Source organism: Elgaria multicarinata, chromosome 1, assembly GCF_023053635.1.
Source record: "Elgaria multicarinata webbii isolate HBS135686 ecotype San Diego chromosome 1, rElgMul1.1.pri, whole genome shotgun sequence".
NCBI lineage: Eukaryota > Metazoa > Chordata > Lepidosauria > Squamata > Anguidae > Elgaria > Elgaria multicarinata.
In genome coordinates, this window is record NC_086171.1 from 74,669,626 (window position 1) to 74,695,217 (window position 25,592).

The 25,592-nt window shown below is 42.2% G+C and overlaps 1 protein-coding gene across 2 annotated transcripts in view; it reads left to right on the forward strand.

Annotated features, from left to right (window-relative positions):
- The window catches only part of GRB10 (growth factor receptor bound protein 10), a 132,404-nt gene that overhangs the window by 73,841 nt on the left and 32,971 nt on the right, over window positions 1-25,592 (forward strand). For both annotated transcript variants that reach the window (XM_063130371.1, XM_063130381.1), the window contains exon 5: window positions 3,088-3,229. In XM_063130371.1, the coding sequence (XP_062986441.1) occupies window positions 3,088-3,229 (142 nt within the window). The remainder of the gene's footprint in view (window positions 1-3,087; window positions 3,230-25,592) is intronic.

Sequence of the window (25,592 nt, forward strand, 5' to 3'; positions counted from 1 at the left end):
CCAGATGCCTCTGGAAAATCTTGGAGTGAGACATGAAGGAGGTAAGCCCAGAGGAGTGACTCATGCAGGCAGACAACAGGCAGCCTTCTGTGGAAATGGGTAATTCTGCTATGACTGTGCTGGGAGTGACTGCATCTTTCAGACTGGACGGAATTACCCACTCCCAAGTGGAGGCTGATTGATCAGCTTCCTGTGTGGGTTGGTGTGTTTGGGCTTACAGGATTCTCCATTTTTTATTTCTTATGGTATACTATTGTGCCTCAGCACACAGTTTGGAAATGACTAAGGTTGTAATCATAAAGACACTTGATAGGGGATAAGTCCCACAGTGGGGCTTGCTTCTGAATAAATTTACTTAGCATGGCCCAGCTCAAGTATGTGGAGCATTTAGAAACGAGAAAGAACCCAATGAGTTAAGCTAGAAGTAGAGATGTCTTTGTGTTAAAAGTATATTAAACATAAGGGCAAAACAAAGCCAACAGCGTTACTCATTTGGGAAAGCAGTTAATGGAAGCGGTAAAGAAGGCCATGTTGAAAAAGGTCTACTTTTGCATTGGTTTCTCTATAGAAATAGATGTGTGGGAGCTTCCATCATCTCCAACCAATACAGTCGATGGCTTGGTATGATTGTAGCTGTTGTCCCACACATCTACAGGCTATGTTGGCTAGGGTTGATGGGAGCTGTAGGCCAAAACATCTGGAGGTCTACAAGTTGCCCACCCCTGGTGTAAGATATTTCCATACAATATATTGGCAGCCTTAAAGAGCCATGTATCTCCCTGGACCTTAATAACTACAGACCAGTATCAAATCTTCCGTTTTTGGGCAAGGTGATTGAGAGGGCAGTTGCCTTCCAACTCCAAGCAGTTTTGGATGATACAGATTTTCTAGACCCATTTCAAACTGGCTTCAGGGCAGGATGTGGAGCTGAGACAGCTTAATTGATGATCTCTGTTTGAGTATTGACAAAGGGAGTGTGTCCCTGCTGGTACTTCTGGACCTCTCAATGGATTTTGATACCATCAACCATGGTATCCTTCTGGAATGCCTGGGAAGTTTGGGAATTGGGGGCACTGTGCTTCAGTGGTTCTGATCCTCTCTCTCAGGCAGGTTCCAGATGGTGATGCTTGGAGATAGCTGCTCCTCAAAGAAGGAGCTGTTGTGTGGCATACCACAAGGCACCATCCTATCCTCAGTGCTGTTTAACATCTACATGAAACCGCTGGGAGAGATCATCTGGAGGCATGGGGCGGGGTGCTACCAGTATGCTAATGACACCCAAATATATTTCTTTATGCCTTCGACAACAGCGTCAGCTAAGGATAGTGTGTATCCTCTGAATGAATGTTTGCAGGCAGTAATGGGCTGGATGAGGGGGGGAAAACTGAAGCTGAATCCAGACAAGATGGAGGTGCTTACTGTCAAAGGCCACAACCTGGGTTTGGAGGTGTGTCAACCAGTTCTAAATGGGGTTACACTCCCCCTGAAAGACAGCGTTGGCAGCTTGGGGGTGCTCCTGGACCCGTTGCTCCAAATGACAGCCCAGATAGATGCGACAGCCAGGAGTGCCTACTAACAGCTTCGGCTGATACGCCAGCTGCACCCCTTCCTAGAGTTGGAATACCTAAAGTTAGTAGTGCACACGCTGGTAACTTCAAGACTCAACTTCTGCAATGCTACCTTTGTGCCTAGTCCGGAAACTTCAACTAGTTCAAAATATGGTAGCCAGGTTGGTCACCCATACACCTAGGGATGACCATATTACACCAATTTTAAAATCACTTCACTGGCTGCCATTTAGTTTCCAGGCAAAGTATAAAGTGTTGGTTATTACCTTTAAAGCCCTACATGGCTTGGGTCCAGGTTACCTGCGGAATCGCCTTCTCCCGCACAATCTGCCCAGCACACTCAGGTCCTCTGGGAAGAATTTACTTCAGTCAGTGAAAACTAGGCTGACAGCCATTACCCAGAAGGCCTTATCGTCTGCTGCCCCCAGACTGTGGAATGGCCTGCCTGGAGAGATTTGCCAACTTAACAGTCTTTCTGAATTTAAAAAATTATAAAGACTGATTTCTTCCAGCAGGCCTACCCAGTCAAATTTTTAAATGTCTGTCTGTTATTTTAATGATGTATTAGTTTTATATGTTTTAATCAGTTTTATATATTTTATAGTATTTTTATATTTGATGTTGCTCCCTGCCTCGATCCAGGGGGGTTAATAAATGTTGTTGTTGTTATTGTTATTATGAGGTCCATCCTGAAGTCTGAACATGGTAAAGGATGCGTAGTCGCCAGTCCCCAAGTATGCTTCTGGTTTCTCTCCCTTGGACCAGTGCCAGTGCTTCACAGCTGAACTTGATAAGCCTGTTCCAGCTCTTGTTTTCCTTGAATGAAGGCCCATCGGCTAATTCTAGCCTAACCTGTCTTTGAGCAACGGTTTCTCTTGTGGCCCAGAATGAATGTAATGGCCCAATCCAGCCTTCCCCAACCAGGGGGGAATCCACACGTCGTTCCGAGATCGCTTCTAAGTGACCCCAGAGTGGCGTGAAAGCGAGCGTGTAACTTGCCTTTTGAAGAGCCGACGAAGAGACGTCCTTGCCGCCGCCGCCGCCGCTACCCGCAGACCTCCTCGCCGAGCGGCGAGGAGAGCTCAGCTGAAGAAGGCAGGGTTGAGAGCGGAAGAAGCTCTCCACCCCGCCTTCTTCCCCCGAGTGCTCCGTCCCAGCCGGCGAGGAGGGAGTTGGGTGGCGGCGGCGGCGGGAAAGACGTCTCTTCGTCGGCTCTTCAAAAGGCAAGTTACACGCTCGCTTTCACGCCGCTCTGGGGTCGCTTAGAAGCGATCTCAGAACGACGTGCGGATTCCCCCCTGGCGCCCTCCAGGTTGGGGAAGGCTGCCTTCATATTTTAACCAAGGTTAAGCAGTAGAGAAGAGGCCACAGGCTTTCCTTTCATCTCAGGTGTGCATTCCTACCACTTCCACCACCACACCGGTAGCCTCAACCATAGTTGGGGTTACCTCTGCACTAACTGTAACTAAGGTTAGTGCTAACCAGGTTCCCCTCTAAAAATCTCCCATCTGTTCTATAGACGCCTACAAGAAGAGGAACAGCAGTTCAGGACATCCTCTTTACCTGCCATACCAAATCCCTTTCCTGAGCTTTGCAGCCCTGCAAGCTCGCCTGTGTTGGCACCTGGATCTCTACCTCAGAGTCAACCTGTTAATAAACAGGTGAGTTCTGCTTTTCTGTTGCAATTTTGTAAATGATTCATTGTTTTTATCATGCAGATTTCCCGGTTTTTGGAGTTTGGCAATAGACATCTTAATCATGAGGGGAGGGGCATGGAAGGGAGTAGAAATGTTATATTTTGCTAAAAATAAAATGAGTCTCCCTTGAGCAGTGTAAAGACTTGTAAGCAAAACAGTCTTCAAAACTAGACTTCAAAACTTTTTAAAAGCCTTGTAGGTACAAAGCACAGCAAAAAAACTTTCTTCCAGTCAATGAGGTTTTTTTTGTAGTGAATGGACCAAAAAACTTTGGTATCCTCTTTGAATTTTATTCATGTAGGCAATGACTCATTTAATCTGGAAGACTAAAAAAGTTGCTTGGAGTTAGCAACGATGGATTTATACTGCATATTTAGAATTCTTACCTGCCTCGTGCTGATTTAATGCCAGGTTCTTGCAGTAGTCACATCAATATATAAAAAGTCCTTAATATATCAATGTAATCTGATTAGAAGCAATGATCTTGTGTTTTACCCTGTGTTACCTTAGAAATTAGAGAAGAAAGGGGGAGAGACCAGGAGGAAAATAATTATGAGGCATTATTGCCAATCAGAAGGTGATGTAAATATCATCTTCAGCATAAAGCCTTCAATATAACTGCCAATAAATTCAGTCTTTGTTAAACAGTATGGGGTAAATGCACCCCCTTCCTTCCTCACTGCTTTTGTATGAACATTTGAAACTGCCTTATACAGAGCCAGATCACTGGTCCATCTAGTCCAGTATTCTCTGACTAGAGCCTGCAGAGCCTGACATTTCCAATTACCTGATGAGGTCCTCAGGCTGTAACCAGCCTACCAGGACTTGTCTGCCAGAAAAGGTTTTTTTTTTGGTCTGGAATGACTCTAAATGATGAAAGCTGGAGAATAGCTTTGCTGAGCCAGATGTCCGCTGTTTGTTGCATTGCTTGCTCATATGATCAGATGATATTAAAACTGCTTCTGTACCAACAGCAATTTATCTTAAGTATACTAAGGCCCAGTTCACACGTCCTGCCAACATCACAGCCAGCGTGCTAGTTTACAAGGCTAGATAGCTCTTGCTTGGCTCCTCCCACCGTCTGGAGTGGCTAAACAACTCAGGGATGGAGCAAGCCGAGCGAGACTATACAAAATGGATGGACTCTACTTTAACATAAACAAAGTGGCAGGGCAGCTTTTAAACTTAGAGGAAAGCTGACAGGAGCGGGATTGAATCATCCCTAGGGATGATGAATGTGAAAATGTTTCCAGTTTGCCTGAATGGGATGGGGTGGATATAGGCCACGAGCATATGATAAATCATGATAGGTAGCCAAAGAGACATAAGGACCATAGTGGAATATGTGCACACCTCATGCCTTATTAACTTATTAGTGAAATACTTAATTGTAGCTTTGTTGAGTGAATAAAATGGTGGTCCCATGGATATAATGGCTGCGTTTACACAGAACAATACGCCAGAATTCCAGAGAATCCAGAGTTCAGGAGCAAGCATGCTGGTGAATGCTACCTGATAGCTCCCACTTGGCTTCTCTCACCAGCAGGAGCTGCTTTAGGAACCAGGAATTCAACAGGAGGAGGAAAAAGCCAGGGCTCTTGGTTTATTGCCCCTCTAACAAGCCAAAATCTGAAACCAAGGTTTGAATTTGGCTTGCAATTCCTGGCTTGTTTGGGATTTGGCTTCAGATGTAACACCAAGCTTTCTTCTCCTGGTTAGTTCCTGGAAAATGAAACTGCTCCTGTTGCAAAAGGAGGCAAGTGAGAGCACCAGCATGTTTACTCATAAACAGTAATCCAAGATTCTCCAGAATTCTGGCTGGCTTTGTGTAAATGTAGCCACTGCCTTTGAAGTACTGGCTATGAATTTTTAAAGGGAAGGAGCTCTGCTAAAGAGTGGTGTTACTGAGAACTTCTTGTTTCATGCACTAAGCCATCTGGGTACTATGTCTGTTACAGTGTATGTTTCTTAACATACGACTTCATTTTTCTTTGTCTGCAAAGTATTATTCTTGTGAACAAATATGAAAAATAAATTGAACTAGACTATCCAAATAAATACAGCTTCAGCATTACAAGAGAATCTTGGTTATGTTGGATGTTTGCAAGATAAGTTCTTTGGAGTGGTTCTTATAAAAAGTGACCTGTATGCACAAGAAATCTAGATATTGAAGAATGTGTAAGCTGCTGGAAAGCTTGATCAGCAACTTGAGGGATCTCTTTGTAGCAACAGACAAAGCTGTGAGCATGAACCTTCTAAAACAAAGCTCTTCTCTGTCCCAGAACTTGCAAAGCTGGAAGGGAAGCCAGCTGAGGGCAGCCTCAAAAGCTGATAGACACTGTAAACGGAGACTGTGGTAAGGTCAGGCAGGACAACAACTGGGGTGGTCAAATATTTGATGTGTCAGGGAAGAGCAGAACTGACTGGTAATTGGGCAGACATGGTTCCGTGGAGAGTCTTTAGTAGTGATGTAATGCTGGCACTCTGCTAGATGGGAGAGAGCAGGCAGCTTATTTTGAGGCGAGTGAAATGGTATCAGGTCCCTGATGTAATGACGGGTTTCCATAACAGGATAGCACAACAAATGCCCTGTTTTGTTGGGGTCTGGGGCCTGCATGTGGAGAGGTAAGCTGAGTTGAAATTCAGGTTGAAGTCAGTCAGGTCAGAGTCAGTCAAGTTAATGTCAGAGTCAGTCAAGTTGGATCAGGCCAAGGCAGTCAAGTTGAGGTAATGCGCTTATGACAAGTTGGGTCAGGCTAGGTCAGTTCACACTGGTGTAGTTATGGCAGGTTCCAGTGAGCAGCAATCAAGACCCTGGATAGCTCCCAAGGCACTCAGCTAGTTAAGCTATAGCCAGAAGTTGTCTCAGCAAAGGACTGGAGTCATTTAAAGCCTTAAAAAGGCTGGCAGGAATTCACATTCAAGTGGCTGAAAGAGTTGTCTGTAATGATTAAACAGCCCATGACTTATTCTGCAACTGTGTGCCGGAGAAGCTACAGGGAAGTCATCTCCAGAGTCTGAGGGTAATGGGAGAGCCATGTTCTCAGACTGGGAGGGTATAAAGGGACTTCCCTCTTGGTGAGCTTGCTTATGATTCATCTGAATCTGAATCTTCCTCAGAACAATACTAGGATCCTGGATAGAGGGGACATCACAACAAAGAGTTTGGTTATTAAAAATCCCACACACTTCAAGTTGTGAATAGTAGGCTGGAGTTAAAAAAAAAGTTACTTCTTGTAGCTTCTGTATGGGTACGCAGTGTGTGTTTGCAGTGTGGGGTGGGATGATTAAATAAGATATGGAAGAGATCTGTTACAAACTATTGGTTGTAATCATTTAGCATGTTTGGTCATTGGGTATCGGTGACATCTGTATATTGTGACCTGCCTTAGGATCATTTTGGGATGAAGGGCAAGATATAAACTTTATAAACAAATAAATAATGCTCACAATATCAGTTCCTTGCCTTGTGTTTGAAATGCTTTCCTAAAATTATGACATCTAGTAACAAATCTAAGTTAAAGAGGCTCATTTGTTCCTGTAGCTCTGCTTTTGGGAGTATTAACATTCTCAATTAACTCTTGAGTTTAACGATTAACTTAACTCTTGTGTTTTGTAATTCCGATGATGGTACGTCTTCTGGATGAAATTAAATTCTACCTTAATAACATAAAAGCACATAGTATGTATCTGAGTTCCCCTCATCTCAGAGCTCACCATTCTACTCCTTTCCCCTCAAACTCTAAACCTAGAGAAGGAAACTATAGAATGTAATGAACAGTTGTATGATGTCTTACAAGTAACTTATGTTTAACAGTGTAAATGAGTGTCACGAAAACTCTAATTAGTAGATAAAACCTATCAAGACCAAATGTTTATTGGGGGGTGGGGAAACATCTACAGCAGCTGGCAGCTACATTACTATAACCCATATTTGGCTCTCTGTTAGAAGTATAACCCAAAATTTAACCAGTAATGTAAGCTGTAATTTCTGGTTGTGTACAAATATTTTGTGAGAAGCATGCAATAATTACATGTAGGTCACTGCAATGCCACAGGATATTAGTTGAAAGTATCTTGTGGGAGTCAATGAAGCTTTCAGCTGTAAAAATAGGGCAGACTTCTCACAACCTTTCTCTATACAGCTCCAACAAACTTTGAGATTGCAGTGTCTCATGTACCAAACCTATTCAGTCTTAAATTCAAGTCTGCAAAGTTGTAGGTGGTGATGTCACCTTTCTTCCATAACTTAGTTGTTCTCTGGAGCAACTTCTGTAAACCTGTTCTAGTTGGACAGTTGCAGGATAGGATAGAACTACTTAATATTTTCTTTGTTTAATTACAAAGGCTCATTCTATATCTTTTCTGAGATAGTTCAAGTATATGATGAAGAAAGGATTTATTCTTCCTAAAAGTTGGCGTGCTTAACCCTTGCCACGCAGTGATATGTGACACTGAAAATGACCTTCAAGTTAACTTTGGATTTGGATTTTAACATGCCAGTACCAGTAACTCATTTTTAAAGCACATTCTGCATGTTGGCTGGCTTACTATTTGGAATAAACACTTGCCTGGTATGGTATGAAATTGTGCGATTTGAATAAGCTTTGAGGATAGCACTGTTGTTGCTCTCCAAGGGTAACACTAAAGAAGCTAATGTTGCAAGATAAGGGTAGAACCATGTGTTACTGGGTCCCTAACCAGTCTTTCAGAATATTAATATGGGGGCTGGATTTACAGGGCAGAATTGGTGGGTGCGAGAGAGTACATAACCCATCCCTGACTGCTGAATCTCCCCTAAAAATCTCTCCCTCCCCATCTATTTCTTATTTATTTATTTATTTATTTTTTACATTTTTATGCCGCCCAATAGCCGAAGCTCTCTGGGCGGTTCATAAAAATTAGGATTTCTACAAAAATTGGATTTCTTTCTACATGTTGGCTCTTGAGCCTGGAAGAAGCTTGTCTAGGGTGGGGGAATGATACTAAGGGCATTGGGGACTGGGGAATAAGCAAGTATGAGAGGAGTTAAGCAGCCCTTCTTGCAAATGTGTACCTCCACATTGAGATATCTATCTATCTATCTATCTATTTCTGTGGGGTTTTTCCATTTTGAGAGATGTTGCAACCATAAGAATTGGGACAGGAGATGGTGTTAAGATTTTTTTTTTTTAAAAAAATAGCAGACCTCTATGCATCTACTATCACGAAGTTTTGGTAATTACATGCATGTGCTAATTCAGCTATGGGGGTTGGGAACAATTGGATTGACAAGGAATTCGAAAAATCTGTTAATCTGCAAGATAGTGACAGAGTGGCTTTATATGAGGATATGCTGGTTGAAAAAACAATTTGAAGACTTGAGCTTAAATTCAATATTTGTTCTTTAGGACTGAATAAAGTGAATTGTGTTTAAAGGGGTTTCAGTAACGGGTTTTTAAAAGTGACCATATATAATTATAAATTATATTGTAAGATTCATTAGGGAGAAGTGATAGTAATAATTTTGTATATTGGAGATTTTGTAGAGTTACTGGTACCAATATCCCCCTTTTTATGTGCAAGTTAAGTAGAACAGAGAATGTGCTTTTGCCAGGCAAAAACCTGGGGAGAGAAGGCCTTTTGGCTTCTCTGACATGGATGATGACATAACATTGTCACAGCAGTTCTTAGTGGGTTACCAGTCTGTCACAAATCAACTCTGAACATCCCCAAAATCATCACAGCATTTTCAGTGATGTTGAATGGCTTATTACAAAGTGGTTGCTGTGAGTTTCTTTCAAAGATTCAAGAGAGGCTGCAGTACTTCAACACATTGCTCATGCATACTGTCCAGGTGCTGATACTTTCCCTAAAAGTCTCTGATGCAGAGCACGTCTTTGGCTTCAGTGGGCCATCTCCCAAACTGCTGAGAGATCCATGTCTATTCAAATACTGGATCTCTCTGATCCTGTCAAGATCTACCTCAGACTGCTTTAAAGTTCTGTTAAGCTCCCTTTTTTTAGTGGTATTTGTGCAGGAGGATTTTTCACTGGATTGATTGCCTTATCACATTAGAGTTAAAATTGCCTTCTTTGTAACTAGTATTTCTGCAGCATTATCCGTTATGTGCCCTTAATTTGGAAATATCCATGCATAAAGTGTCCCCCCAAAATACAGAAAAACCACAAATTGTCAATGACAAAAAATGCAACACCAGTAATATTGCTAGTACAACTTGGCAATACAATATATTACAACAATGATACATTAGGAATATATGAGAAAATGATTCATATTTTGAAAGGCAGCATTGGTCTCATAGGTACTGGAAAATCAGCATTCTGGATCACGTGGAGAGTCTCCACGGATAAAGGAGGCTCTGCTCTTCAGGAAGTCGTCCTCCAAATGTAGAGGGTGATGAATGTGATGACGTAGGGGGCAGTGCTAACATGCTCCCTCTCCTTGTCTATTTAGTCTCCCTAGATGAAAAAAAAGGCTGAATAGGGCTCATGTGTATGTGTCTGACAATGTGGGAAGAAGGGATTTTCCAGAGGGATTGTGTTCATGCAGCAGACTTATTCATTGTGCTTCTGTACTAGTTTTGATAGGCCTAACATAGAGATAGAAAAAGACGGAGATTATTGCCAAATAAGTAGTAGAAGGAGGAGCTGTAGAAATGACAAGCCAGGAGTAGGAAGCTATACACCAGGGATGAAGAATCTCTGGCCCGCTAACATAATAAGGCCCATGGGGGGTTCACCATCTGGTCCAGCAGCTTGTTCTCCTGGCCCAACCTCTTCTGATACAAAGAAACTGTAATATGCAATCAGCTGCTGATCGGAAATAAGAGATTTTACCTGTGGGGCAGAGGAGGTGGAGCCAGGGGAGGAAGCTGCTAAGTGATTCAGTCGTGCTTCCTTCTCAGCTTTGTTCGGCTTACTTCTGAGTAGTCATACAGAGGCTTGCCCTGCTTGCTTCTGAGTAGATATGAGGCTCATGCTTATGTAAGAATATAAATGCTATTTGAAAGTGCTGTTGAATGACTCTGTCTTCCTTCTACGCCTTATTTCATGCTTACTTCAGAGTAGATGTGCAGAGTTTTTGTTTTTGGGTGCTATTTCAAAGTGCCAATGAGTGATTCAGTCCTGCTTACTTGTGAGAAAGGCATGCAGAGACTTCATATTTTGGATGCTATTTGAAAGTGTTGCTGAGTTCTGCTTATTTCTGAGTAAACATTTAGAAGCCTTGTCCTGATTACTTCTGAGTAAGCTTCAAATTGGTAGTAGTTGCATTTTGCCCTGCCCACAGATGGAATGTGGCCCCCAAGACCTTTCCCAGATTGAAATTAGACACTTGGTCTGAAAAAGGTTCCTATCCCTGCCATAAACCAAGGAAAGTTTAGGTGTGGACTGTGGGGGCAAAATTAATAGATTTAAAAGAAGAAAGGAAAAGATATAGAGCATAAGTGGTATACTTGCCTGGCTTCAGAGTAAAGGGAACCCAGAGGACCTCACCTAAATGTTGCTCACAGATAGTTGGAAAAATACTGTGAGCACATGTTACCCTAAGGTCTCCCAGATTTTGCTTGCAATTCAAATGGGGTAAAAACCTCAAGCCACTTTTGAGTCCCACTTTGCATAGAGACAGCCTACAGATGATATATCCAAAGGGAATTCTGCCACAAGTGGTACTTAACAGTAATGATGGGGAGACTGAATTAAAGGTGTATATGTATAGAGACAGCCAGCATGTCTGGACTCCTCTGTAAAAAGAATTACTTGTGAGACCAGCATACAGAGAGAATGGGGAAAGTTTTCATTGGGTTTGGCTTTTCCATTGCTCGGTTTCAGATAAGATTTTGGTGACCTGGATATGGTTTCTTTTCAAGTAGCTCTTCAGGAAGGATTATGATGCCAGAACACATTAAAGTCTTCAGCTATTGATGCCAGAAAAAGAATAACATTTCTAATGTTTCCCCTGTAATGTACTGTCTCTAACTTCTTGGCTATTGCCTGTGGGTAGAGAGGCTTGCCATACTGAAGTTCATTTTACATACTTTAAAAAGATACTTATACAGGTGAAATGGCAATAATGGAAGCTTTGGCTTTTCTATCAAATCCTACTGCAATCAGTGTGTGTGTGTGTGTGTGTGTTGTCTTGAATATATTAAGCAGGTAGAAATTACTCTAGCTGTACATTTCCTCTGAAAAACGTCATATAGAGGGGTAACTTCAGAGAAACTAGTTGGGGAGGAGAAAGGGTTGCAAAGACCAGTGTTGTGGAAGCAAAATCCATCCCTTCCTTTTTGCATGTCAACTGAGAATTAAGCATGACTGAATTACTCAGAAGTGAGCATGAGCAGCAATTTGGGAGAGTATCATAAAATCCATGTTGACTCAAAAGTAACACTGGAAATATTAAATCCCACCCCCCGACACACACACCGCTTGTCTCTAGATGCAGGCTTACAGATTAATAGATATATGATGAAAAAGCACAGGCATGAAAAGAGGAAAATAAACAAACCCAGGAACTAATTCTTGAAATTTCATTGTAGTTCTTATAACTGGAGATAGTGTAAGGAAGAGCCAAATGCTGGTTTGTCTCAGGCAAGTCGATGGAGTGGGCCTTGCTGTCACAGGTAACATTGTAATGCTTAAAGCCCCCTCCCTCCCCCCACACTAGAATCCCAACCCAGATCTGGCCCTTTGCTTATATTAGATTAATTAAAAAACACCATAACTGCTAGCTGTGTCTTCAAAGTAACATGTAGATTGGGGGCCTTGCTAGACGATGCCGGATAAGCCAGCAGGGAGGCGGGGTGACGGCACGCTAACTTTAGCGCACGCCGCCCCGCCTCCTACGCGCACGACGCGCAGGGACTCCGGAAGCCCTGCAGCATCGGACATTTTTTTTTGTTGTTGTTAAATGGGCCACGTGCGCCCCAAAGACTCCGGAGAAGGTAAGTTTTTTTTTTTACTTAAGCCCCCCCCATCCGCTCCTGATCCCCTCCCATGCCTCCTGCCCACTCTTTCCCCACCTTCCCTCCCCGTCCCCAATCTGTGCCGCCCTCCGTCCTCCCTCCCTGATCTGTGCCACCCTCCGCCCTCCCTCCCCATCCCCGATCTGTGCCGCCCTCCGCCATCCCCCTCTCCTGCCGGTCCGGCCTTCCCCCCCTATCTCCCCCCCCCCCGGGATCCCCCCTGCCCGATGGGCACAGTGCTCGTACAAGCGCTGTGCCCAGTCTGTGGCTTTTCCCGGCTACTCGTGAGTAAGCGAGTAGCTGCAAAAAGCCACGGACCTTGCTAGACATTCCGCAGCCCCGGCCTCAGGCCGGGGCTGCGGAAAAGGCGTACCATAAACGACTTTGCTTATGGCGTGTTAGGGGAGGCTTCAGCGCGGCCTGACCCCGGATTGCCCTGTGCGTCATCTGGACGCACAGCAGGGAAACCGGGCCTCACAGCGCGCTAAGGCCTCGTCTAGCAAGGCCCTGGGTCTCTTTGAAACCATAAGCTTAAACTAGTTGTGCCATAAATTTTAATTGTATATGATCAAATCAAAATATATCAACTTCTCCTGTGCTGTTAAAAGGCCTAAATTCTTATTGATAAGCTCTCAGTTTAATCATACAATGTCACCGTCATTGTATTAACCAAATATGTAATAACCTCTGTGTAACAGTGATACCATATTTTATTTCCAACTTTTAGTAATTTAGTTTCATCCAAAAAGCGGAAGACTATTTCTTGTTTTAAGTTTGTCAACAAAGCAACTTTAGGATTCAGTGGAAGTGCTTTTGTGGTTTTCTCACACATTTTAAAAAGCAATATGTATTTTCTTCTGTAGGAGAGCATGTTTCCCCAAATGTGAGGAAAAGGTCAGCTTTACAGAAATGGACTTCATTGTCTACTTCCCAGAAAATCATTTTTAATTCCCCCAGAGTGTGATGACATTGAGTTGTTATACTTTTATGTTGAATTTCTATATTTGTAGTTTAGACATTTTCTAAATTTTAACTTTGCATAGTATTTTAAACAATTTTTCTATTCTTACCTGGTGCTAGTGGTATTGGAGGTAGAATTTTCTGATGTGCTCTCAGCAAACTTGGCAACCACCATCACAAATTATTCAGGTGGCTAGGTTGTGCTGACTCATCCAGAATGATGGGCACTAACCTCAAGATGTCCAATAGTGCAAAGCAAGACACTTTTGGGATGGGCAAACTCATACCCTCCAGATGTTTTAGACTGCACCTCCCAGCAGCCCCAGCCAATATGGCTAATGGTCAGGGATTATGGGTGTTGTAGTTCAAAACATCCGGAAGGCAGGTTGCCTACCTTGTATGTATTCAATGAAGAATGTACAAAGCATAATTGAGTCAATTTAAGTACTTCTAATTCCATTGAAATCAGTGGAAAAGTGAAGCGTGTGCTCATCTCTCTCAAATATTTTAAAATTCATGCGAGTGAAAATGAGGGGGCTGGATTTTATTAATATTCCTTATGCAGTCCAAGCCCTAGTGCCCAGTATATGATACTATCCTTTGAGTGAATGCAGAATAGTTCATAAGTACTTCCATCCTCCCAGGGCCGGTGCCAGACTATTTTGCACCCTAGGCAAGGTGAGCTACTTTCACCAGCACACACACACCCCTCCCAAAAAAATGCCAACTTTGATTTTTAAGAACATATGTTTCCTGGAAAAAATAAGAAGCACAAAACTTGAAACTGCTACATTTATTTTAAAGTGCAAGAAATATGTCATGCCAATTATAGCAAACAAATTGGAAAGGAATGTCTCTGGGTCTAAAATGCATTATTTAATAGGAATATCGCCTCCAAATCATCCCCCACAACTCTCACACATGCGTACACACACACACTCAGCATCACTTACTCCAAACAAACACATGCATGAACACATGTATTCACTCAAAGACCCCATGCACCCCCTTCACCCATACATTCTCTCTCTTCCGGACGCGTTCCAGAAGTCTGAACGTGGAGCCACCCCACCCCCACCCCCACCCCAGCGTCCCTGGCTTCGCTTCAGCCGGGCGGGCGCAGGGCGCCATCTTGCCTGCCCAGGCCCAGCTGAATCCTCGGGCCAGGCCAGCTCACAGCCAACGCGCGTGAGTGCTGTGCTGTACCCAGCGCCCCTCTTAGCTTGGCGCTCTAGGCGGCTGCCTGAGTGGCTTCTATGGTAGCACCGGCCCTGCATCCTCCTTCTGCTGCCCTGCAGTGACGGCATCCTGGTCCCAGAAATTATTTCATCCCCTAGTTGCTTACCTCTTTCCACTATTATACTGTTCAACTTCTGAAATGCTTAGTATGCTTTTCAATCAGTTCTGCCCCAATCCATTCTATCCCCTCTTCCCACCCTTTATGGGCCAAAGCAATGGAGGAAGCAAAACCCACCCTCAAGCATATCTGGTTTGGTCCTGTGCGTTGCCTAATTTTTAATCCTCCATGTTCTTTGACTGGCTGCTGATTTACAGACGCTCCAGCATGGGGTTTATATGCAGAAGCAAAGTGGGGTGCTTCTCGCTGGGAATATTCATCAAGCACAAACATGCAGAGCTGTAGCCAGGCAGCCAGATCAGCTGCTGAAAGTACTTGTTTGCAAGACCAGTCACACAAAGGTCTAAACTATAGGTAAGGTGTGGCTTTCTAAGTGATGAGCAAAAGTGGGAAAATCCAGTCAAAATGGAGCCACTCAAAGGTAAAGCAGATCAGAGAAGCATTTGAGGCAGGGAGATTAGAGTTGTGGTTTTCAAGCATCTACATGCAGGGAACACTTTCCACAAGCTGTTTTGGTTTAAGTTTCTACTAAGGGTAATAAATAATGATGGCTTAACAGAGGAAAACCATATCAAGTTATTATTTTCCTTGAAATATCAAGCATTCTCTTAGTGTTTCTCTCCCATGAAGCATTGCATTAGTAGTCTCTAAGTTCATAATAGCTGCATCCAACTTTTAAAGGATAAGGTAAGTAGTTTTCAAAACAATGACTGACCCAGTTGTTTGCTTTCAGTTGAAAGTAAGTGTGAAACTTGGGTGACTTCTGATGCAACACTGCACATACTGGCTTTATCTACTCCACGCTGACCAGAATAATCAATGTAGCCCTTGAGCAAATGATCTATAAATTCAGCCTTGATGGTAGAGATAGTGGAAGAGTTTATGTTTGCTCTTCTCTCCAAGGCAGTTGAAAGTTTCATAAGCAACATAAAGGCTGAACACTATTGTGGCCTTAACAGGGCCTTAATACTATTGAAAACTTCTTAAATATATAATGTACAAGTGGAAACTTGCACAAACTTGGATGTGTGGCTTTTTAAATGTGTAATAAACCTCTCCTCCCCGTCAACCTCACACAGCCAATCTACACTTTGATTGTACTGAATATTCCTTTATTACTATTGAAATATAATAAATAATAAACCCATCTTACAAAAAGTATGTAGGCTTATTCCTAGATGTAGTGTGCCGATAATTTATCAAATTTTGGAGCAATTGGAATGTACTTACATATTCCATGTTTTCAGTGGTTGAAACTATTTTATATTGTCTTCTTGTTAGCCATTTTAGACATATTTTTAAAGGAGGATATAAATTCAATAAATATGTAGGCAGAACTCACACAGCCAGTAGTTATGGAGGCTTCAAAAACAACAGCTTGTGTTTACTCAGTCGAATTGTAGGATGTCTGGCTGTTATTTTAATTATGTATTGGTTTTATATGTTTTTAATCAGTTTTATAATACTTTTGTATTCAATGTTCCTTGCCTCGATCCAGAGGGAGAGGCAGGTAAGAAATAAATTTATTATTATTATTATTCGGTGGGGACGGACAAATTTCTAGTTTGTCGTGGTGTAAACTGGCCAAATTAATTTTTCTGCAAGTACTATGTTCTATGTTCTATGCATGGACCGCCACAGTAACTGCACAGTAACTGCAAACAACTGCAAAGATTGTTTTTAACTATGTTTTTAGTTTTGCCGTTGCCGTGTCTTAAGAGTGAAAAACAAAAGGAGAGCATCCAAGCCAGGTCAAAAAACATATATGGAGAAACGAGTTCTCAGGATGCAAATAATTTATTTATTTATTTTTTTATTTATTTTATTACACTTATATACCGCTCCCATAGCCAGGGCTCTCTGGGCGGTTTACAGAAATTCTAAAATTGAGGTAAAAACAAGTATACAAAATTTAAAACTCTAAAACACAGAACATACACACATAAAGCATTAAAAACCGATTAAAAACTAAACATGTGGGTAATTAGGATGTGCCACCATATGCCTGGGCAAAGAGGAAAGTCTTAACTTGGCGCCGGAAAGATAGCAGCATTGGTGCCAGGCGAGCCTCATCAGGGAGATCATTCCACAGTCTGGGGGCCACCACTGAAAAAGCCCTATCCCTCGTTGCCACACTCCGAGCCTCTCTCGGAGTAGGCACCCGGTGGAGGATCTTAGATGTTGAACGTAGTGACCGGGTATATTCACGTCAGGAGAGGCGTTCCGTCAGGTATTGTGGTCCCAAGCCGTGTAAGGCTTTATAGGTCAAAACCAGCACCTTGAATTGGGCTCGGAAACATAGAAGCAGCCAGTGCAAGCGGACCAGAGCAGGTGTTATATGGTCAAACCTTCTGGTTCCCGAAATCAATCTGGCCGCTGCATTTTGCACGAGCTGCAGCTTCCGAACCGTCTTCAAAGGCAGCCCTACGTAGAGCGCATTGCAGTAATCTAACTTGGAGGTTATCAGAGCATGGACAACTGAAGCCAGGTTATCCCTGTCTATATAGGGGCGTAGCTGGGTCACCAACCGGAGTTTGTAGAAGGCACTCCGTTCCACTGACTCCACTGAGGTCACCTGAGCCTCCAGTGACAATGATAGGTCTAAAAGAACCCCCAAGCTACGAACCTGCTCCTTCAGGGTGAGTACAATCCCATCCAGAACCGGTAGAACACCCCCCATCCTGTCAGCGGAACCACCTACTAACAGCATCTCAGTCTTGTCTGGATTGAGTCTCAGTTTATTAGCCCTCATCCAGTCTTTTGTCGCAGCCAGGCACCGATTCAACACATCCACATTTACATAAAGCCCAACACGTTTTAGCCTGTACTTTATTCAAAGGCGTTCCTCAGAGGGCTGGGGCATTAATAATACAATAAAATACATTAGGTTAACACATAATATTAAAATATGTTTTTAGGAAAGACAGTTTGCCCACACTGCCATTGTGTGTTCTGGGATGGGCTTTAATTTATGGGTTGATGAGGAGGCCCAAGAAGGCCTAGCCAGCATCATAGTTGGCACCCAAATGTGTCTGCACACCTTAGAACATTCCCCAATCCTCTGCAATGTGCAAGGGTTGTATCATGCCCAGCAGATTGAAGAGGAAAGTGTTTGAAAGCCCCTGCTCTAAATAAGCCATCTGTTGAACTTCTTCACTTGCATTTCTTTAAATAAACCTGCCCTTGTTAAAGAAAACAATATTTGCATAAAAGCAGGTGCCTTTCTTTCTCTTAGCTTGCTATTAGGAAGCTTACCACAGCAGCCAACTATCTCTGTAATCCTGATGGCATACTTCCAGGCATTGCATCAGAAAGGGAGGCTTCCACTTAACTGCTTGTTTCTTGAGCTTGAATTGAAAGGGTATCAGACAGGGTGCTCTGTACGGTTTTGGTGACAAACTTTTAGAGCCATCTTACTGAGGAGTTTCAGCTTCTTAATCTGAACTTGCAAGTATGTTGCATGCATAGTGGGTGAAAGGGAACCTCTTTTGTAATGGAGAGAGCCCCCTTTTGATAAATAGTTCTTTTTAGACGAGTTGGAGGTATTAATCCCAGTTGCGCAACATATATTTGCACTCTTGCACCCATGTAGCAAGCTCCTTGTCCAAGGAGCTCTGTAAATTATTATTGTGTGCACAGAGGTGAGCAATAGAAATCTTCCAGAACTAAAAATCCAGTGTGTGCTTCCCCCTTAGTACTGCTTTGCTTGAAACGTGCAAATTGCTAGCAATTTTGGAACCAGTAAGCTAAGTGAAATCACTCCATACTATGATGCCTATAAAAGAGAGTGGTGGCCAGCTGTTAGCAATGCTTTGCTATGGCACGGCAGAGTGAGCTTGGCAACCTTCCATGTGGGCAAAGAGTTTCCATCAGATGCATAAAGGCATCAGAGTTGCAGTTGTGAAAGGGTGGAAGTATGAGTGAGACTCCTAGGAAATCTGCATAGCAACAGTCACATCATGCAGCATGGAATAAAGCTGTATCTCAAATTTACTTTCCCTGCCCCCCTAACAAAGAAATTTCAAGTCCTTAGTGGTGGAGGAAAAAAGCTGATAAACAATAGAGGAGTCTGTGCAGTTTCCCCTTGTTTTAGCCTGCTTCTTAGCCTATGGTCTGCATGTTTCCATGTAGAAAGAGGTACCTGGAGACTGACTGGCCCATCCTGGCCCCCAACATAATCCCTAATCTAAATGACCATCCCTCCCTTTATGTACCTTTATGTACCCAAGCCAAGTCACAGGCAAAACAAATGATTCTTTAATACTCCTGATTCTTTAATACTCCTGATCACCCTTCCTCTTCTTCCTTGCCCCTCCATTCTACCACTGTGAATAGCTACAGAGTTCTTTTCCTTTTAAATAATCATTCTACGATGATAGAAAGGGTTGTCACTTGGCAGTTGTAGAATTTATTAAATTAAACGTAATTGTGTCACAGATGTCTGAATGTTCCTAAAGCAAATTGTCTCATTTTGGTTTTAATTTATTTTCTTGAAGTGTTTTTTTTAAATAATGGCTAAATAAAAGAAAAAAAGAACTGGAAGTATAGAGTCTCTGTCAAAGTTTCCTCCTGGTCATGTCGACTTCAGCTATTCACTGACATGTGAGTCAAGATCAGGAAAGAGTAGTAGCTGAGATGCATAAAGCAAGAGCATTGTGGAAGTTCTTATTGGTAGTCATAGTGTAGAGAGTATTAAAAAGCCATTTTTTTCTGTGGTGACTAGATGAGACCATACTTGTACCACCATTTTGTCTATATACCACCTGTCTCCCATCCATGTATGTTATTGATAATTTGCCGTAGGTGCATGTGTGCATCATGCCAGTGTAAGAACTCTCTTCTGCTGTGCAAAGCAGATTGTTAATATAGAGCCACTTGTGACAATTACTATAATGATGAGACTGTGCTTCTTGATCGGATTGCATTATGTTGTAACATCCAGATGATATGGGAGGGATAAGAATAGCTCAGCACAATATCCTCGTGCAATATTGTAGAGATCTGTTGCATTTTTGTATTGTGTAGTTCTCAACAAATCATATTGAGGTTAATGATGCTGTTTCAGTTTTTGAAGTAGTTCTCTTTGGGTGCATTTTGTACTTGTGAACTTCCTAGATGTGACAGTTGGCTTCAACATATTGACGTTCTGGGCAAAACAGTATGCTAGAAGTAGTATGTAAACATAGAGTTTTTCCTTATTTTCCTTGTGGCCATGTTGGTTTTGTCCATTTTAATTGTTAGTAGCTTGACAAACACTATACAAATTAATTGAGCACTTCAGAAGCTCTTTGAAGAAAACTAGTAGCCAGCTTTTACTGAAACAACAGCTAAAGCCTGAGAACGTTAGCCTAGTGACATTTTTAGAAAAACATTTTTAGTACACTAGAAATGTACAAAACTTTGAAAGCCAAGAGACACAAAATTGGCAGGGAGAACCCACTTCTAGTCTCTTTCAAATTGGTGTTTGCTGAAAGCTATAGCTAAACTCTACAAATTTTGATCTTGATATTTGGTTTAGGGAGAGAAATACTATTTTAATGTGTGAGAAGTCCCACATTGTGCTTTACATTCTCCATTAGTGTTCAAGTGCACGCATTTTCATGCATCTGCCTCCACTGGAGTTTTAATTTCTGCAGGTGATGTGATGTATGGGACCAATATCTAAAAGCTTTAACCATTTGCGCTAACATGTTTTCAACAAGGCACCCCAAAAATCTTCAAAAGGCAGGCAGTGTTTCACCAGGAACAGTTGTCTGATATAAAAGATATCCAACTTCTCATACCAGTATCAGCTTTATCAAAAACAAGAAAGATTCTTATCGCACCTGTAACGAATTTATTATGGCCTAAACTTTTGTGGGCTACAACTCACTTCATCAGATGCCTGGAATATTATTCTGAATAATAAGTATATATACATATGGCTGCATGTGTATGTATAAATACTGAAATAAACAGTTCCTTTGTTCTAGTATGGCCATGTTAAGTTCAATGTCAGATGATAATGATGATGAACATCATCATCATCATCATCATCATCATCACCACCACCACCACTATTTATTACATTTCTATACTGCCCCAATGCTGAAGCTCTCTGACCAGTTTACAAAGATTAAAAACAATATGCAAAATTTAAAAAACACGTGGCAGAAAGTACACACAGAGACAACATACATCTAAAAACAAATTTGAGCAGTCAGCCAAACAATATAAACAAATCTGGGATAGATTAAAACTCATCACATGCTGCTAAAATACCTGGGAAAGAGAAAGAACTTGACTTGGCAGGCCTTATTGCAGAGATAATTCCATAATTGAGGGGCCACCACTGAGAAGGCCTTCTCCCTTGTTGCCAACTTCTGAGCTTCCCTCGGAATAATATAGTTTGAAGTGTTCTCCCTTTGGTTTTCGAATATTGCCATTTCTAATGACAGATTTGTGTCCCTTTCCATACTTTAAATCGAGATTGGCCTACTTGCTCTGTGTAGAAGGGCATTGCTTGCAGGTAATGACATGTATTGGATTAGAAGATGAGAAGGTGAATTGATCCATAATGGTGAAGATTACGTTATTAGGTCTTGTAATAGTGTTGCCAGAGTAGATATGGAGATAGAGCTGGCATCTGGGTTTGCTTTTTTATTCTTGGTTATGTGACCTGTTGCTAGTGAGTAGTTGTTCTAGGTTGAGGGCGGGGTGGGGGGAGGTATCTGTAAGCAAGTATAGGAAAGCCTTGGAGGAAATGGTGATGGGCAGGCACAGGTGACAACAAGGGCTAATCTGTCATTTTCTCTGCTAGGTCTGTCCTGTAGTAAATTATGCCTGGGTACCAGTTTGGCCTTCTTGATCTGTTTTTTTCACTTTTCACACTGTAGTGTGAGAAATGCCTGATGTAAATCTTTGTGAGTTTGAACAGATACAGTTGTATTGTAGAGCTTGGCTTTAGATAATGGATTTTGGTTTGGATGGAAGCAGGAAACGTGTAAGTATGTGTGGTGTCTAGTGGGTTTCTGATATAAGGTGATATTTATATGTCCATCATATAGTTGCACAGTACTATTCAGAAAGTAAATCTGTTCCTTAGACTGGGGTGGGCTCAGAGAGGTGTGAGGTGAAAGCTATAGCAGTTCTGGTGGAACTTTGTCAAGGCCTCCTGTCTGTGACTCCGAGTGATAATCCCAGTCCATAATTGTGGTGGTGGTGGTGTCTAATTAGCGTAGAAGTGGGCTCAAGTAGCCCCATTCCATACATGCAAGATTGAAAAGGAATTTTGCTAGATTGAAAAGGAATTTTAATCACTGCAACAACCCCTCTCCATATAATTCATAAACTTTTATCGTCTCTTCCTGCTGCCCCCCCCCACCCCCCAGTTCTCATTTCTAAACTTAAAATCTTTCTTTACTTTTTATTCCTAGGGAAAACACTCAACACGGGTTGCTCTGTTAAGTGTTTCCACCTTGTATCTTCAAAACTATTGCAAAAAGCAAGATAAGAAATCAGTACTGCTGGATGTGTTGAATGCAGGCTCTTAAAAAATGAAAAATAATGTAAAATTCTTACCCCATCAATGGGTCTGAGTTATCTGTCCTTTGTGTGCTAGAGCACTGAATGTTCCGCCAGTGTGCTGCTCTGATTGGCTGAACACTCTCACCCTTACTTTTGAATACAGGGTGCCTCGTGCAGCTGATGTAACTCTGGACACTTTCTCAGTCATTGTTAAATCAGTTGGCTCTTGTATCTGTGTCCTATGTGGCCAGAGGTCTTTCAAATACAATTTGGGCGGGGGAGGGAGAGTGATTGCTTTTTAAATTTGCTCTCCCCCCATCCCTTTGACTTTAATCATCTTCACTGAAAAATGTTTCTTTGCAGTGGGTGTTCAATCCAAGATGAATCTGATTCTCAGGGGTTTTAGCAGAGGTTATTGGCCCCAATCTGCTACTTTTGCCACTGAGGCACATTTTAACCATTGTAAAATAAACTGAACTGGAAATGTGTTGGGCTGCCTGGTAGCCTTGAAAATAAACTACCCTGGGCTGTTCTTGTGACTTTAATAGTAGTTTGAGGAGTGGCATAAAAGTACTTTAAATAAATAAATAAATAAAATCTGGGCCCCAATGGACATATTAAGGTGTGGTGAGAAAGTTCATTTTTAAATTTCATTCATAAGGGAAAGAAGTACCAAGCCTCTGTGGATATCTCTCTGATATACAGTTGAAAATGTATTTATTTATAACTATTTTTAGGACTTTTAAAAAGGTAAAACTCTGCCAAGGTGGCATACAGGATAGAAAACATTACACACACACACACACACACACACACACACAAAGGCAATAAATGTACAATAAAATACTATAAAACTATAACAACACAAAAAAGACAAAGCTTTTCTGATATCTGCTACTTGAGATCTTTCAGAAGCACTCTTGTTCCTCCCCATCGGTTACCTCCTAAACCTACCTCACACAGGTGTTCCCTACCTGCAATGGCTTTGATGCCTCTTTCAAAGAAATTGGACCTGACTGACCATGAATGTTGAGGATGAATTGTTCTGGCCTCCAAACTAGCGTGCAGAGAATATAGCCTCCCCTGAGAATACAGAGGTTGGCTTTGCCTAATTTAAAGGAATGTCTTGGCTAGAAGGAGCAAATAAAATCAGTGAGGCAATAAAACAAAATACACATTTATTTCTGGGCTCGCTTTCCTGGAACTTGCTTTCAGGTTAGGAGGATTTTGTATGGAGCTGAGCATTGTATGGAAAGTGTACCTTTCAGAGAGTTGCAGCAACAGGGATTCCCTCTTCCTCTGCCCCCTCCCACCGCCTACTTCTGAAAGAGCTGGCTCATCTCTGCTGTCAAAAGAAGCCATTTCCTGAATGCACCAGCTTTGAGTCACTTTTTTAGCTTCCATTTGAGTTTTAACTCCTCCCTAGCCATGCCTCTGTGTATGTAACGTAACTATGTGCCGGGGAGGTGCGGGAGGGGGTGGGGAGGGGAGGGAAGTGGCTGTTCAGGCATTAGATTAATGCAACCCTAATAGACGATGTGGATTCTCTTCTCTTAACTGTAGCACAAGAGAGTGGGCCCTATTCAGCTCATATTCTCATTTGTTTAAATTGCTGGTTGGTTTTAATGAGAGCCCCTCAGCCTTCAAAAGCTGGTGCTGAGCTTAAAGGGAGCCATGGGGGGAGGGGGCAAGCCTGCGAGGGGGAAGGAAGTGGTAGCCGCAGCACCCGGCAGCTTCGAAGAAGTTCAAGTGTTTAAGTTGCAACGAGATGACATCAGCCGCTTCCGTGAGGTGGGCCGGGGAGAATGATTTGGCAAAGAAACCGGCAATCCAAGGAGACTGCCTGATCTGGGCTGTGGGATTTCTCTCCACCCCGCCCCCCCCTTAACTTTTTTGATACTAGAGAATGGTTTCTGGGTTGCTGCTATTATGTGTTAATGTTCTCTTTCTTTCTCTCTCTTTTTTATGCTTGTGGGTGGTCATAAAGCAAATTTTAAGAAATATATTTTTTCTTCCTGGGGGGCATAATTTGGAAGTCTGTGACTTGTGTGGGAAATGATTACATCAGTCACAGGCAGGGCTAGGATTGGTCTGTACAGTGTGGTTTGATTCACTACCTAAAAGATTGTGTGTAACCCTTTGAGTGAATCTCTGGCAGAGTTGTCTGACTCCCCCAGAAAACGGTGCGCATACAACCCGAGCTCTGTGCCTGGCTCAGGTACAGTAATCCATTGAACTTGCAAATCAACCTGGGTGTTGCAGCTTGGAGTTGCAAGGGAAAGAGGCAAAGAACAAACTCTTGCAAGAGAGAGTATATTTTAAAATGCCATCTTGTTCTTCTGACTGCTGCCTTTTACATGCTGTTGAGGTAAAATTCCTTTCTGTTCTCTCTCTCTCTCTCAACCCCCCCCCACCCCCGTACATTATCTCAGCCCCTTTTCTCTTTCTTTTTAATAATAATTATCTTGTTTTCCTGGGAACTAGAACATTCCTCCTTTAATATAAGAGGTTAACACAGGGTTAAATCTTGACGCTGTACATTCGAACCTATGGGGAACAGTTTTTGCAGTGTTAATGCTGTTTAAGCAGCTGTAAAAGGGAAGCATCAATCTAATTGAGGAGAGCTTGCTGGTTGTTATCTTGTCTCATTAATACTTAGAGCATAAAGAGTATCCATATTTAGCTGCAAGACAGTATTGGGGCAAGGGGGGGTGCTGGAGGAAGTGTAAATAATTCTTGCTACTGATCTTTTCACTTTAAACTGCAAATGGGACTATCAAAAGTTATTACCAAATAAGATAGCCATATTCTCAGTGGATAGATTTTTAGCTGGGTTTTGCTATAAACAATGGATAAAAAGCTCCAAACTGAGATTAGTTCCCCCTCCCCCAAATAAAGTGCTTCCGAAGCCATAGTGTTGTGCATCATGTTCCTTTTTAAATTACTCCAGTTACAAGGATTTTTTGCTTGCTTCGTGCATTGTTATATGGTTGTTCAAACTCCATCCAGCCTTCCTGAAGTGGGTGGAGAGGAGGTTCATCCTTGCAAAATAAACTGTGTGCCAGAAATCTGGCATTTGAAGAGGAAATATGTGTAGGGCATGATTCCTTGGGAACAAAATATGTATTTCTGGGCACAGGACTTGGCTTCCCGACAATATCAGTTCTCTTTCTTTTTTTAAAATCAGGTTTCTAGCCCTTGTGTGGATACAAAGAAATACTTGGAAGTGTGTGGGTAATGTTAGTTGAAATCTCAGAACCCCAATGTGTGTACCCCTGGATAAGGTTTCAGTAGCTGGGGATGGAGTTTCCATGTCCTGTATAACTCCTTGCTTCTCTCCGTGACTTCAAAGCCAGATTAATTGTTCATGTTTAATTTGCATAATTTAGTTAGGTCAAGGAATTCATCTTTTTTTTTTTGGTACAAAATATTGATTGTGCCAAGGTGCAGAAGTTCGGCATTGTAGCGCTGCGTACAGATAGCATTCATCTTTTTGTGATAACTGCCCAGTTTCTCATTTCTTTTCTATCTTTTGGAGT